The sequence below is a fragment of the Salvelinus fontinalis genome, chromosome 20, assembly GCF_029448725.1.
Source record: "Salvelinus fontinalis isolate EN_2023a chromosome 20, ASM2944872v1, whole genome shotgun sequence".
Lineage (NCBI taxonomy): Eukaryota > Metazoa > Chordata > Actinopteri > Salmoniformes > Salmonidae > Salvelinus > Salvelinus fontinalis.
Window position 1 is genome coordinate 32,941,246 of NC_074684.1, and position 12,420 is coordinate 32,953,665.

General features: G+C 42.1%; 1 protein-coding gene across 1 annotated transcript; it reads left to right on the forward strand.

The window, feature by feature from the left end:
- Positions 1 to 5,312: 5,312 nt before the first annotated feature.
- Positions 5,313 to 12,201, forward strand: LOC129817745 (creatine kinase B-type-like). The gene is made up of 8 exons (XM_055873256.1): positions 5,313 to 5,422; positions 7,010 to 7,214; positions 8,804 to 8,958; positions 9,736 to 9,868; positions 10,198 to 10,369; positions 10,864 to 10,987; positions 11,264 to 11,453; positions 11,770 to 12,201. Exons 2-8 carry the CDS (start codon positions 7,022 to 7,024, stop codon positions 11,946 to 11,948), a joined length of 1,146 nt encoding a protein of 381 aa, XP_055729231.1. The 5' UTR covers positions 5,313 to 5,422; positions 7,010 to 7,021; the 3' UTR covers positions 11,949 to 12,201.
- The last annotated feature ends 219 nt before the right edge of the window (positions 12,202 to 12,420 follow it).

Below are 12,420 nucleotides of genomic sequence, written 5' to 3' on the forward strand. Positions count from 1 at the left end.
GACAAAAAGACTAATCATGAGGATGTGTAAAACGTGAAGACTGTTCATGAGGATGTGTAATTATACAAGAAACCATGTTAATCTGTAAACAAAAAAGGGTACAGTAGACTGGTATGTCTTGTTATACTCAGAGTCAATGATGGGGCATTGAGATGGGCTGTTAGCAAAGATGTGAAAAGTTTGAGGGGGGCTTGACTTGTAGACAGTCTAGTGTATTGTCTTGAGTAGACAAGCACTGCCAACTATTGAGTGAATAGGCTAGAGGAGTATACTAACAGCCTCTCTTGTCCATGCCGAAGAACTGACTGCAAGGGCGTGAAACATTTGAGGAGCGCTTGGTTTGTAGACAGTTTAGAATATTGGTGATTTTGTTTTCTCAAGAGGGTTTTGTGCTTTCATAAATACCTTAGGCTCTCCTGGCTTGTTTCCGAGTCAGATGATGTTGAGCTTGAGCTTGTTCCAGGCGGAAAGCTTTCATCCAATGGGTCTACAGGCTCTGTACTACTAAAGCTGGTGTCAAGGTCATCGTCCTCAGCAGCAGCAGAAGGATTAATCGGCAGGACACACAGTAGCGGTGTCCAAATACCTATATTGGCGTACTACACACTTAAACGGCATACTTTGTATTCATCGTCACGTACTATTGAGCATGTACTGTTTAGTAAAAGTATGCAGCAGGCCACGGCCGCAACGCAGAGGCTCCTGACTGGCTGAGTAGGTGGGGCGGGGCTGAGTGCGGGTGGATTTTTACAAATTCAACAGACATGCATCACATTAACCAGCCTGATAATAGCTCATTTACCATTTGATGCATTTCTCTAAACTGAATAGAATAGGAATGGAGTTATTGGCCTATTCAGGCTGGTTATAGTCAGACTATCACATTCAACCTAATGGAGTTATAGGCCTACCCAGGCTGGTTATAGGCAGACCATCATATTCAACCTAATGGAGTTATAGGCCTACTCAGGCTGGTTATAGGCAGACCATCATATTCAACCTAATGGAGTTATAGGTCTACTCAGGCTGGTTATAGGCAGACCATCATATTCAACCTAATGGAGTTATAGGCCTACTCAGGCTGGTTGTAGGCAGACTCTCACATTCAACCTAATGGAGTTATAGACCTACTCAGGCTGGTTATAGTCAGACTATCACATTCAACCTAATGGAGTTATAGGCCTACCCAGGCTGGTTATAGTCAGACTATCACATTCAACCTAATGGAGTTATAGACCTACTCAGGCTGGTTATAGGCAAACTATCACATTCAACCTATACTGTAGCCCATATAGCCCATCGATCCTATTTAAAAAGGACCTTCACATAGAAACAGATCATTTGGTTCCATTTCAACATATGTATTAGTGAAACCAAAGTGCTGTAACATATATAAAATCAATCAAATAGGCTAGTACACACACTAAAACTTTTTCAAATCAAATCAGACGGCTATTGCTCCACAAAAATGTGGACAGTTGTGCGCATGGCAAATTCAGAAACGCAGGACAGCAACATAAACTAAAGCACTGATCATTGGGAACGAGATCAGAATGACTGCTAAGGCTTGATCCGTAAATTCAATAATTAAATAGGTAGCCTACAAAACTAAAACAATCCACATGTTAAAATCAAAAGGCTAGAGTTACCACGACATTAATAATGCAGCACCATCCTGAATCCCAGGTGCTGACACATTCATAAATCAAAAGATGGTTTAGTATTTAGTTTAAAAGCTCAGACGAACGCCAGGAGAACTACAAACACGTTTCAATGAGAAAACAGAAATCAACTTTGGGTAAAAAAAAAATCTGTTTTCAAACACGTAGTCTACCATGCTATATTCATGATAATTTTAACACCAGCTGAGAAGCTTTGCTATTCGATTCGAAATCTTCCCAATTAAGTAGCCTCATTGTGTTGTTTGGCTACTTACAGAGAACTAGGGCCTATCACTCACAGCCCACCTCTTCCAATGCATTGTGGAAACGTGTGCATTTAATTCTACTAGATGAAGAGCTGAGATGAGTACAACATCCTGGCATTTAAACCACTCTCGATTTGAGAAAATGCACATACTATAAAACATATTTTCGCATACTGAGTATGCGTCCTGCGCGATTGCGTTGTTTCCCGCTATTTATTGATTTTGGCAGCACATCCCCATACCTAATTGAACAGCTGTTGTCAAAGCTGAAATGAGTGTGACATGCGGGCATTTAAAGTATACTCGATTTTCCAAATGTTGCATGCTATTTTTTTTTTTTTTTTGCATACGCAAAAGGCCTACTCTTTAGGACGCAAGTATACGTATTCGGACACAACCAGTATTCAGTGATTAGCCAACATTTTACTACTTTGTCTCCATCAATACACACTCAAACAAGATACTATATCCACCCATCCTCTCATGCCAATACATCATGCATACTAACCTTCACACACAATAGCCACTCCCAACAGACAACAGTCAATCACCTATACCATCCCCGCCTTACTCATTTTTTATTTAACCTTCATTTAACTAGGCAAGTCAGCTAAGAACAAATTCCTATTTACAATGACAGCCTACCAAAAGGTCTCCTGCAGGGATGGGGGCTGGGATGAAAATAAAAATATAGTACAAAACACACATCATGACAAGAGAGACAACACATTACATAAAGAGAGACTTAAGACAACAACACAGCATGGCAGGAACACATGACAACACAGCATGGTAGCAGCCCAACATGACAACAACATGGTAGCAGCCCAACAGCACAAAACATGGTACAAACATTATTGGGCACCGGCAACAGCACAAAGGGCAAGAAGGTAGAGACAAAAACACATCACGCGAAGCAGCTACAACTGTCAGTAAGAGTGCCCATAATACCTCTGCTTTCTCCAATTTATACTTCAAGCCATGCATGAACAATCAACTAAGCCTCCATAATACAGAGAAAACTACAGCAGAAGTTGTAGCCTACTTGTAAACACACCAACAAAACACTGACTATGTATATGCCTAGCTCCAGTATAATTATTTGCTCCTCATGGAAAGATTGAGTAGATTTTAGAAGGTGACATACACTAGTTCCTGGTGCTGAGCTTGATGTTGATGGGATCAGACTCTAAATAGAACACATAGTCAGTATCAGACTACATAGAACACATAGGATCTGCGGTAGGTAGTTAGCTAGCTAACGGTTAACTAACGTAACCTAACGAAGCAAAGGTTATCTTGCAAAGTTCCAAATCACATCGCCAGATAGCAGCTGGCTAATTACATTGATTAGCTTTGGAATGTCGAGCCAGCGTATTATTAAAGCTAGCTAGCTAGATTTTGGTGTGGATAAAAAAAATGTAGTTAGCTAGCTAGCTCTTTGAAGCAAAGGGGAAAATTGATAGAATAGCATCACTTTTCAACGACCTGGCAACCCAACCAGTTGAGACTTCAAGTCCGTTTCAAAATCCCCTGGCTGAAAGTGCGGGTTACAAGCGCAGACATTTAGATATTTCTCCATCAACTGGATCCACCTTCACCGGGGCGGTGCTACGTCCTGAAATCGCTATGAATTCTGGATATTTGGGTTTGCTTACGACCAGCAAATGTAGATGGCCCGTTTCTACCGGTGAGATGCCGAAACTCTCGTATTTGTGTGTAGTGAAGAAATTCTAAATTTGTCTGACACATATGATATGTTAATAACATATTGATGGACATATACAGTAAAATAGAGCCGTGGTGAAATGTCCCTTTAAGCTGACAGGTAAACAGGTGTGGTCACATGAGTATTGTAGCACTGCAGTCAGTTGAATGATTGATAACAACTTCATTAACCATTATGGAACTACTGATGTTACTTATGGAACTACTGATGTTAAGGTAGGATCACATTCAGTCAGATGCGTCGTTCATCTGTTTGGCCATTTAGTTGGACAAAAGGCCAGCAGAAATGGCGGCACGACACTCCAGCGATGATGTCATAAAACAATCACTACTCATTTGGAGATCCAAACACGACGACAACAACAACAAAAAACACAATTGAACAGGATAATGAATATAGAGGGCTCTAGGGATTCTTGTTGAATTACTTCAGTGATGCTGAGTCTTCTTGGAATGTCGCTGTCTCAGATAAAGGGAGAGAACAATACACCAGTAGGCTAGTTGTTCAGAGAGTCATCTTAATGAAAATCTCCATGTAGACATCAACAAGATGTTATATTTAGGCCTCATAGAAATGCTCCCTACAGGGAAGGCAACTGTGCAGCATCAACTCTAATGTGTTACCTCAGTTGAGCACTTTTATCATAGGCCTACCCACACATGTTGTTCGAGGGAGACTTCGGGATTTTGGCAATGAGGCCCTTTATCTACTTCCCCAGAGTCAGATGAAATTGTGGATACCATTTTTATGTCTCCGCGTGCAGTTTGAAGGAAGTTGCTAACAAGCTCTAGTGCAATTGCTAACTAGTAATGACTGGAAGTCCATGGGTTTTTGCTAGCATGCTAAAAATGTAATCTCAAACGAGTCACACAAAAGCACAAACTGGAATATGAAAATCTCTAATAATTAATATCTATCAATAACCTACTAAATATCATCATCATCAAGAACAACAACACCCCACCCCCCTGAAATAGCCTGACATGTTTTCCTAGGTATCTATAGGCCAGGGTTTCCCAAACTCTGTCATGGGGCCCGCCCTGGGCACGTTTTGGTTTTTGCCCTTTTATTTTTTATTTTTTTTATTTCACCTTTATTTAACCAGGTAGGCAAATTGAGAACACGTTCTCATTTACAATTGCGACCTGGCCAAGATAAACACTAACACTACCAATGCTCTTGTGGCTGAATGGAAGCAAGTCCATGCAGCAATGTTCCAACATCTAGTGGAAAGCCTTCTCAAAAGAGTGGAGACTGTTAATGGCAGCAAAGGGGGGACCAACTCCATATTCATGCTCATGATTTTGGAATAAGATGGTCGACAAGCAAGTGTCCACATACTTTTGGTCATGTAGTGTTTATGGCATTGCTACATGAGAAAGGCAGTGCTCCTTGTTCTGTGTGTGGAGACATTCAGGCTTACTAGGAGCATATCAATATCCTTTCCAGTGCGGATACATTTTATGTAGACACTGCTACCATACAAGTCTCTCCAACTGCTGTCAATCAAGAGAGCTGTCAAGGAAATTACCACGTGATCTGAGAGGTCTTCGGATGTTAAATTGCAGCACTGTCGCTATATGCAATTGCGTTATTCCTTCTCCAATAGAATGAATGGGACTCTAAATAGTAACCAATCAGAAGAGAGCTCCTGTGGCATATAAAACCTAGCAAAGCGGCTTAGTTCTGGACACAAGTATTAGCGTTGGTGTGTCGTTCCTTGTCGAAAGGGATTTTGTGTCTTTCCCAAAGAAAAACGTCCTAAGGTAGGATATATATTTTTTGGGGGGATGTGTAGAAATACAGAAATGCATAAGAATGTCATGTGTGGCGTTGTTATAGTGCGTCGAATGTGCTTTGTATTTAATACATGTATTTAAATGTATGGTGACAATGGCACAAAAATAATAATTTTGGTTGAACAAAGACTTGTGTATTGTAGACAACATATCGGTAAAGCGCGTTCACCCTTGAGATTTGGAGACGTCAGTGATTTGGTTTCACTTTTTTTTATTTTTTTTTAACGAATGCTTTTTATATCGAACTGTAAAATATTATATCCTGGATAAAATGGCCTTGTATACAAGGGTTGTATTTTCCGTTTGCCGTTGTAGTTTACATCGACAACGAACGACCTTGCAGCATCTCTTATCTGCAAGGTCTTATTATCTGGTGCTGCGCATTACGCATTCGGTCGAGGGCTTCCATCAAAGGTGCGCTGTAGCCTACATATTTGGATTAAAACATGGATGACTACATGCATTTTAATCCATCCATTATATGTTGTAGATTTGACATTCTAGTGAAATTAAGTTGCTAGATGTGGGCACGGAGGGTAGATTGCGTGTATACCATCTCGGATGATGAGGAAAGGGGACGCAAATGTTTGGATTTTTTTGTTACCTTTTGAACCGGGTGTTTACGACTGCATCAATCCATCAGTATTGGGGAAGCTACTTTGAAAATAGTTTACCAAACGACCAATTACGTCACACTGGAAGAAGTTACGCTACACTAAACCCACTGGACATCTATTCCACGTTGGTGAAACGTAATGTAACTGAAATGAAGTGGGACGTCTATTTAAACAGTGGAAAGCTACCCTTAAACTATTTTTTCTTAACTAAAGTTACTTTAAAAAAAAAAGTAATACATTATTTAAATCTGAAATGTCAGACTACAAATTGCAAGAATAGTTCATTCTGTTAATAGAATGTGTATTTTAGCCTATTAAACAAATTAGAATTAAGCAGGTGTGATGCTGAAAAAGGAAATGCTTGCTTACTTCACCCATTTTATTTTTTCAAGAAGAGTAGTTCACGCAGTTAACTACATCAGTACATGTAAAAAAGAGAACTACTGAAAACACTACCAAGATTTGCATTTAGTTCAACTACCACCAAGCTACTGCAAAATGTCAAATTACTAGCTGAACTAAAATTCATGCAGTATAGTCTTCCAACGTTTTTACAATTAAAGGTACACTATGCAGAAATCGCTCTGCAATTACCTGGTTGCTAAAACTCACAGTCCAACTAATTTCAGTTTGACAAAACAAGCAATGTGTAGGGAATCATTGCACCTATCAAAACCGCTGTGAAATCTATTTTCATGAAACCTTTTTTTGAAACTGGTGTTCAAAAGTAAAATATGCAAAAATGAAACCTAAGAACGGGAAGCATATAAATAGAACAGACATACGGTTTAGACTAGCATTCAATGAGAATGACAAGTCCAACTCGGGTCGCCCAAAAAAGGTTATATATTGCAGCGTTAAACAGTGTAAGTGATTTAAATTTTCCGGGTAGGCTATTTCGTCCACTAACATTACATTGTTTCATCCTTGCTCACAGGTGAAAGAAATCATGCCTTTCGGTAACACCCACAACAAGCTGAAGATGAACTACTCTGCGGAGCAGGAGTACCCCGACCTGAGCCAGCATAACAACCACATGGCCAAGGTGCTCACTCCAGAGATGTACGCCAACTTGCGGGACAAGGAAACTCCAAGTGGATTTACAGTGGATGATGTCATTCAAACTGGGATTGATAACCCAGGTAAATAGCAGTAGGGTTTTTTTGTATCGACTTTTGTCTCAAGACGTCTGTCGTGCAGTAGAAAATGGGAGGGCTGTATTTATAGCCCACCCACTCATCCGGGGCTTGGATGCTGCAATCTCAATCATGTACTTTATGAAAAACCTCTGCTGTTGAAAAGGTAACTTGTTGCCAAGGCCCCGTTCTGTGGCCACTAATGCAATGTGCCGTAAAATAAAAGGAATGCGTAATTCTTTTGCCCTGTCCAGCAGTAGCAGTTGAAACAATAAAGCGTTTTTCTTGTCCCAGTTTTGGTAAACTTAAAAAAAAAAAAAAAAAACTTTTTTTTGTTTTAACATGTAAACACAGTATGTGTAAAACAAGCTTATTTTTTGGGTACAGCGGTTGAACTATGCTCATGAGGCATTAAGTTATATTCAATAATGAAAGAGTTACATAAAATGGATGTAGCCACTACAGATTGCCCTTTTAAGCATACTTCCTAATGAAATTATACCTGCATTAGGCCTATTTATTGTAACAATTTATTACTGCAGCATCACCAACAACCTTCGCTGAGCAAGGTCAAAGCCATTATTTGTCTACATAAAACCATTGCTGAGCAAGTGACCTTACAGACAAGGTTGAGTCCTTGCATTTTCTTCCCCTCGGTTCCACGGTTGTAGTCATGTCTCTTTAAGCCCTGAATTATCATGTAGTCCAGGAACCAATTACATTCAGCCGCGGGCTGATCATATTTTTTTGCGACTGAACAGGGAGGCTTGACAATAACTAATTAGTACACTGCAAATTAACTGCAAGAAACCCAACTGGATAGTATTTAGAGAAACATAATTTCAGACCTTTGTTTATATTGGGATACGATATGTCTTATGTGGGATTACTTCAGTCTTCCTGGCAACACTTTATATTAAGTTCCCTTAAGCCATTTACAGTTTAAAGAGTTTACTTATCACTTAATCATTGCTCTTACATTTGTAACTGTCTAGTCATTTCTGCATTTTAGAAACTATTTTAATTAAACTGCCTTTTTTGTAAGCATGCTAAGCTAGCTGATGCTAAAGCAGCCCATTGAATTCCATGAAAATGAGACTCCTGCTGTTGAGTTGCTGCCTTAAGTTTAGCATTAGCTAGACTAGCATGCTGACGAAAAAGGCAGTTAATTAAAATAGTGTTATGAAAAGGACAACTTGGTGGGCCAAGAACCCTGACGTAGGCCTTGCATTTGATAAGCTCTCTGATCCCCTAGTACAGCATCCAGTGTAACTAAGCATTAAACAGCTGAAGAAGAGTACCGTTATGCAACGTTACGGTCTTCTTTACCCTAGACATGTACAACATTATGAATATCAACACTGTAGTAATGGCTTCAATGTAGATTGTTATTCTGACAGGAGGGTGGCTAAAGTTATTTTTGGAACTAAGAACAATGCGACTTCAATCACAACTGACCATTTTATATAAACACTTTCAAAACTAATGCAACTGTATTTTTGTCAGTGACATCGTCACTTGGGGTCGATGCAACTGATTGCATCGTAGTTTTGTGTCCAAAGGCCCAGTTTCACCCTTTTTCTATTCTATTTCAGGCCACCCTTTCATCATGACAGTGGGCTGTGTGGCCGGAGACGAGGAGACGTACGAGGTGTTCAAGGAGCTGCTGGACCCCATCATTGAAGATCGCCACGGTGGATACAAGGCCTCAGACAAACACAAGACCGACCTGAACCCAGACAACCTTGTGGTAAGGATACACACCACGCTGAATCATCGCTCACGGTGAATCCCAAAACACCCCCTAACCCCTACCAACTTGCTCAGAGGGCCCTCTGTTGTCATGTGTTGCTGACTAAACTCAGAGGGTGACTTCCAGAGTGGCGAGGGGATCAATAAACCCATCAACTTCGGGATGTGACTTGAATGATGCAATTCATGTTCCACTCTTCAATAATAAATGTGCCTGAAATTCAAATGTACAAATCCCTCCTGTTATTTTACAATATATAAACAAACCTCAGGAACAGTTAAATATTTAATTTAGGAGGTCTTTCATTTACAAATTCCAAACATATCGCAGCTCTGTCGAGGTAGCACTTCGCTCAGCAGCCTCGTTGGCTCAGTCGTAGTGGCTATCTGACGGTCTAATTAGCCTCTACACCATTGATCATTTTCCCTCCCTCAGCTTTTGGGGCAGGCACACGTGAATGTGCAACTGGAGAGCTGAGGTGAAGGGGGTGAGTTTGGATTCCACCTCCGCCTCAATCTCCACACCTTGAATCACCACATAGGCCCCTGCAAACTCCCAAGGGAAGGCCTCGATGAGTCCATGTCGTAGACTGTAGTCAGCGCTATTCAGGAAACCAATATGAAATGGAATTCAAAATCCATATTGGTCAAACTGGCCACATGACCCATTATTTTCAAAACTCCCTGTACCCCAATCCTGGTTTATACAGTCAATACCAAATGTGCATACCTGTTAGCTTTCATGCTAATGCGGCTCTTGCCATTGTTTTGTTAGGGTGGGGATGACCTGGACCCCAACTACGTCCTGAGCTCTAGAGTGAGAACTGGTAGGAGCGTCCGCGGCTTCTGCCTCCCCCCACACTGCAGCCGTGGGGAGCGACGCGCCATTGAGAACATGGCCATCGAAAGTACGTAACCGAGCCCCTCCAATTCCTTGAGTCACGCTGCAGGACCTTGTTTGTGTGCTACGGCTGCCCCCTGGCAGCACCAAGTGGAACTCTAGCTTAATCCTCCTATTGAAATTATACCACACTTTAATTGGCTTGCTGCTTCTGACTGTCATTGGTTAAGACTTACTTATTCTGTATGTTTTATATAATGGAATCATTGACAAGTGCACAAATGACCACTTGATTTGTGTATTTCATTTCAATATACAGTTTGCTTTAGTTGGTGACAAGGATGACTACTTTCATGTAGGCTAAGTAGTTTTACTGATATAACCATGTTTTTTCAGGTTTAGCCTCACTGGATGGGGACCTCAATGGCCAGTATTACGCCCTGAAGAACATGACAGACGACGAGCAGCAACAGCTGATCGATGACCACTTCCTGTTCGACAAACCCGTTTCCCCTCTGCTGTTGGCGTCCGGGATGGGCCGAGACTGGCCCGACGGCAGGGGCATCTGGTGTGTTCCCCCCCCCCCCGCTCCAGCCCTAGGGGCACCACGAGAGTTTTCTCCATGTAGTTTCCCCCCCCCTGTCCAAAATGGCTTCCCTTCTCTTTCATGGTGGTAGATAAAATGGAGGGCAGTTAGCTGACTGCTTCAATGGTGTTATTCTCACAGTAGGCTTCATTTTGGAACATTTCAATCCACATTCCGTACTCGAAAAAGACTGAGGAATTTTCCCAAATAGTGATACGAAGTTTATGTGCTCTGATGTTGCGGTGAATTAAAGGAGGCTCTGGTGTAAAGCTTCCCCTAGGTACAGATCTATGATCAGCTCCACTCCTCCATCCTAACCGTTAGTGGGAGAAAATGTATATATCTTTCCCACGATCAGTCTATGGACAACTTCACCCTACACCGGTGTACCAACTGGAGGGTACCTTCATTGAGAATAAACCTGATCGTAATGATTAATGGTGTCTCCTTCCAACCAATGTTGTCTTTGTTGACAGGCACAACGACGGCAAGACCTTCCTGGTGTGGGTGAACGAGGAAGACCATCTACGGGTCATCTCTATGCAGAAGGGCGGCAACATGAAGGAGGTGTTCCACCGCTTCTGCACAGGCCTCACAAAGGTGTGTGTGGTGTGCGACTCAAGGATTTAAAAGTCCAGTCAGAAAGGCACACAATTATATAACATTGAACAACACCTAACATTCAAGAAATGTGCATGTCACCGTTTTGGTGTTTATTCCATTTAGGAGTCGACTTAAAATGTAGTGCAAAATTAAAACTGTCCCAAAAAGAATGGAACCTTTTTAAATTCCCAACTAGAAAGTCCCCTACACTGCAGTTGCTTTCTCAACACAATGGTGCCACATAAGTCACAGCCTTCGCCCTGACCCCTACAGATCGAGAGCCTGTTCAAGGACAAGGGTCATGAGTTCATGTGGAACGAGCACCTGGGTTACGTGCTCACCTGCCCCTCCAACCTGGGCACAGGGCTGCGCGCCGGCGTGCACGTCAAGCTGCCCAACGTCAGCAAGCACGAGAAGTTTGGTGAGGTCCTCAAGAGGTTGAGGCTGCAGAAGCGTGGCACAGGTACGTACATTTAACACCCCTAACTCGTTTAGGGAATGTAGAGGGGGGGGGGGGGGGAAATGCCGTCTCGCAGTTATTGGATTTAAGCGAGCATCCACCGGATCCGGAGTGTTGTCTAGTCTCACTAAGCTCCTGGGGAGCTACCCTCTCTTACCTTCCAGCCCTAGTCGGGTTTTGGCTAAGTAGCTGCTCCTCAGTCCCTTAAACCTGCATGCCCAGTGGGACTCCAGGAGCAGGTTTGGCCTGGCACTTCTCGTCTTATCCACCACCATCATTGTCTTTGGTACTGAACATGTACATTTTGGTTCTTCCTCAGGCGGTGTGGACACTGCAGCAGTAGGCGGCGTCTTCGACATCTCCAACGCCGATCGTCTGGGCTTCTCCGAGGTGGAGCTGGTGCAGATGGTTGTCGACGGCGTCAAGACCCTCGTCGAGATGGAGAAGCGTCTGGAGGGCGGCCAGTCCTTCGATGACCTGATGCCCGACCAGAAGTGAACGTGCTCACTCTAGAACCCTATGACCTCATCTCTCCCTCTCCCCCCTCACCAATATCTCCCCCCTTGTCTCAAAAAAACAATAATCTTAACTACATCAAGGAAATACACTCCGCCCGATGCGTTTAGTGGCACTAAAAAGTTAGACGAGTCTTCCATCTGTGTGATGAAGGATTTTGTATCTCAAATGCTGTCTTGTTGCAAAATATTGGATGGATCTTAACTTGAAATAAAAGTATCTTTGTCCCATGGAATGTGTTTGTGGTGGTTGTCATTACTTTTTTTTTTTGAGCAAGATATTTGTTTGGAGGCTCACATCAAGAAATTATTTCAAATACTCTGCTTGATTGAGCTTGCCTGTCTCAATTTACCAATAGAATAGTCAAACTGTAAATCCTACCCATATGGCACTCCAGGCAGTCTCCAAATGCTTGAACCCAGGTCTTGATTCAATAGACTTATGCAGTAGAGCA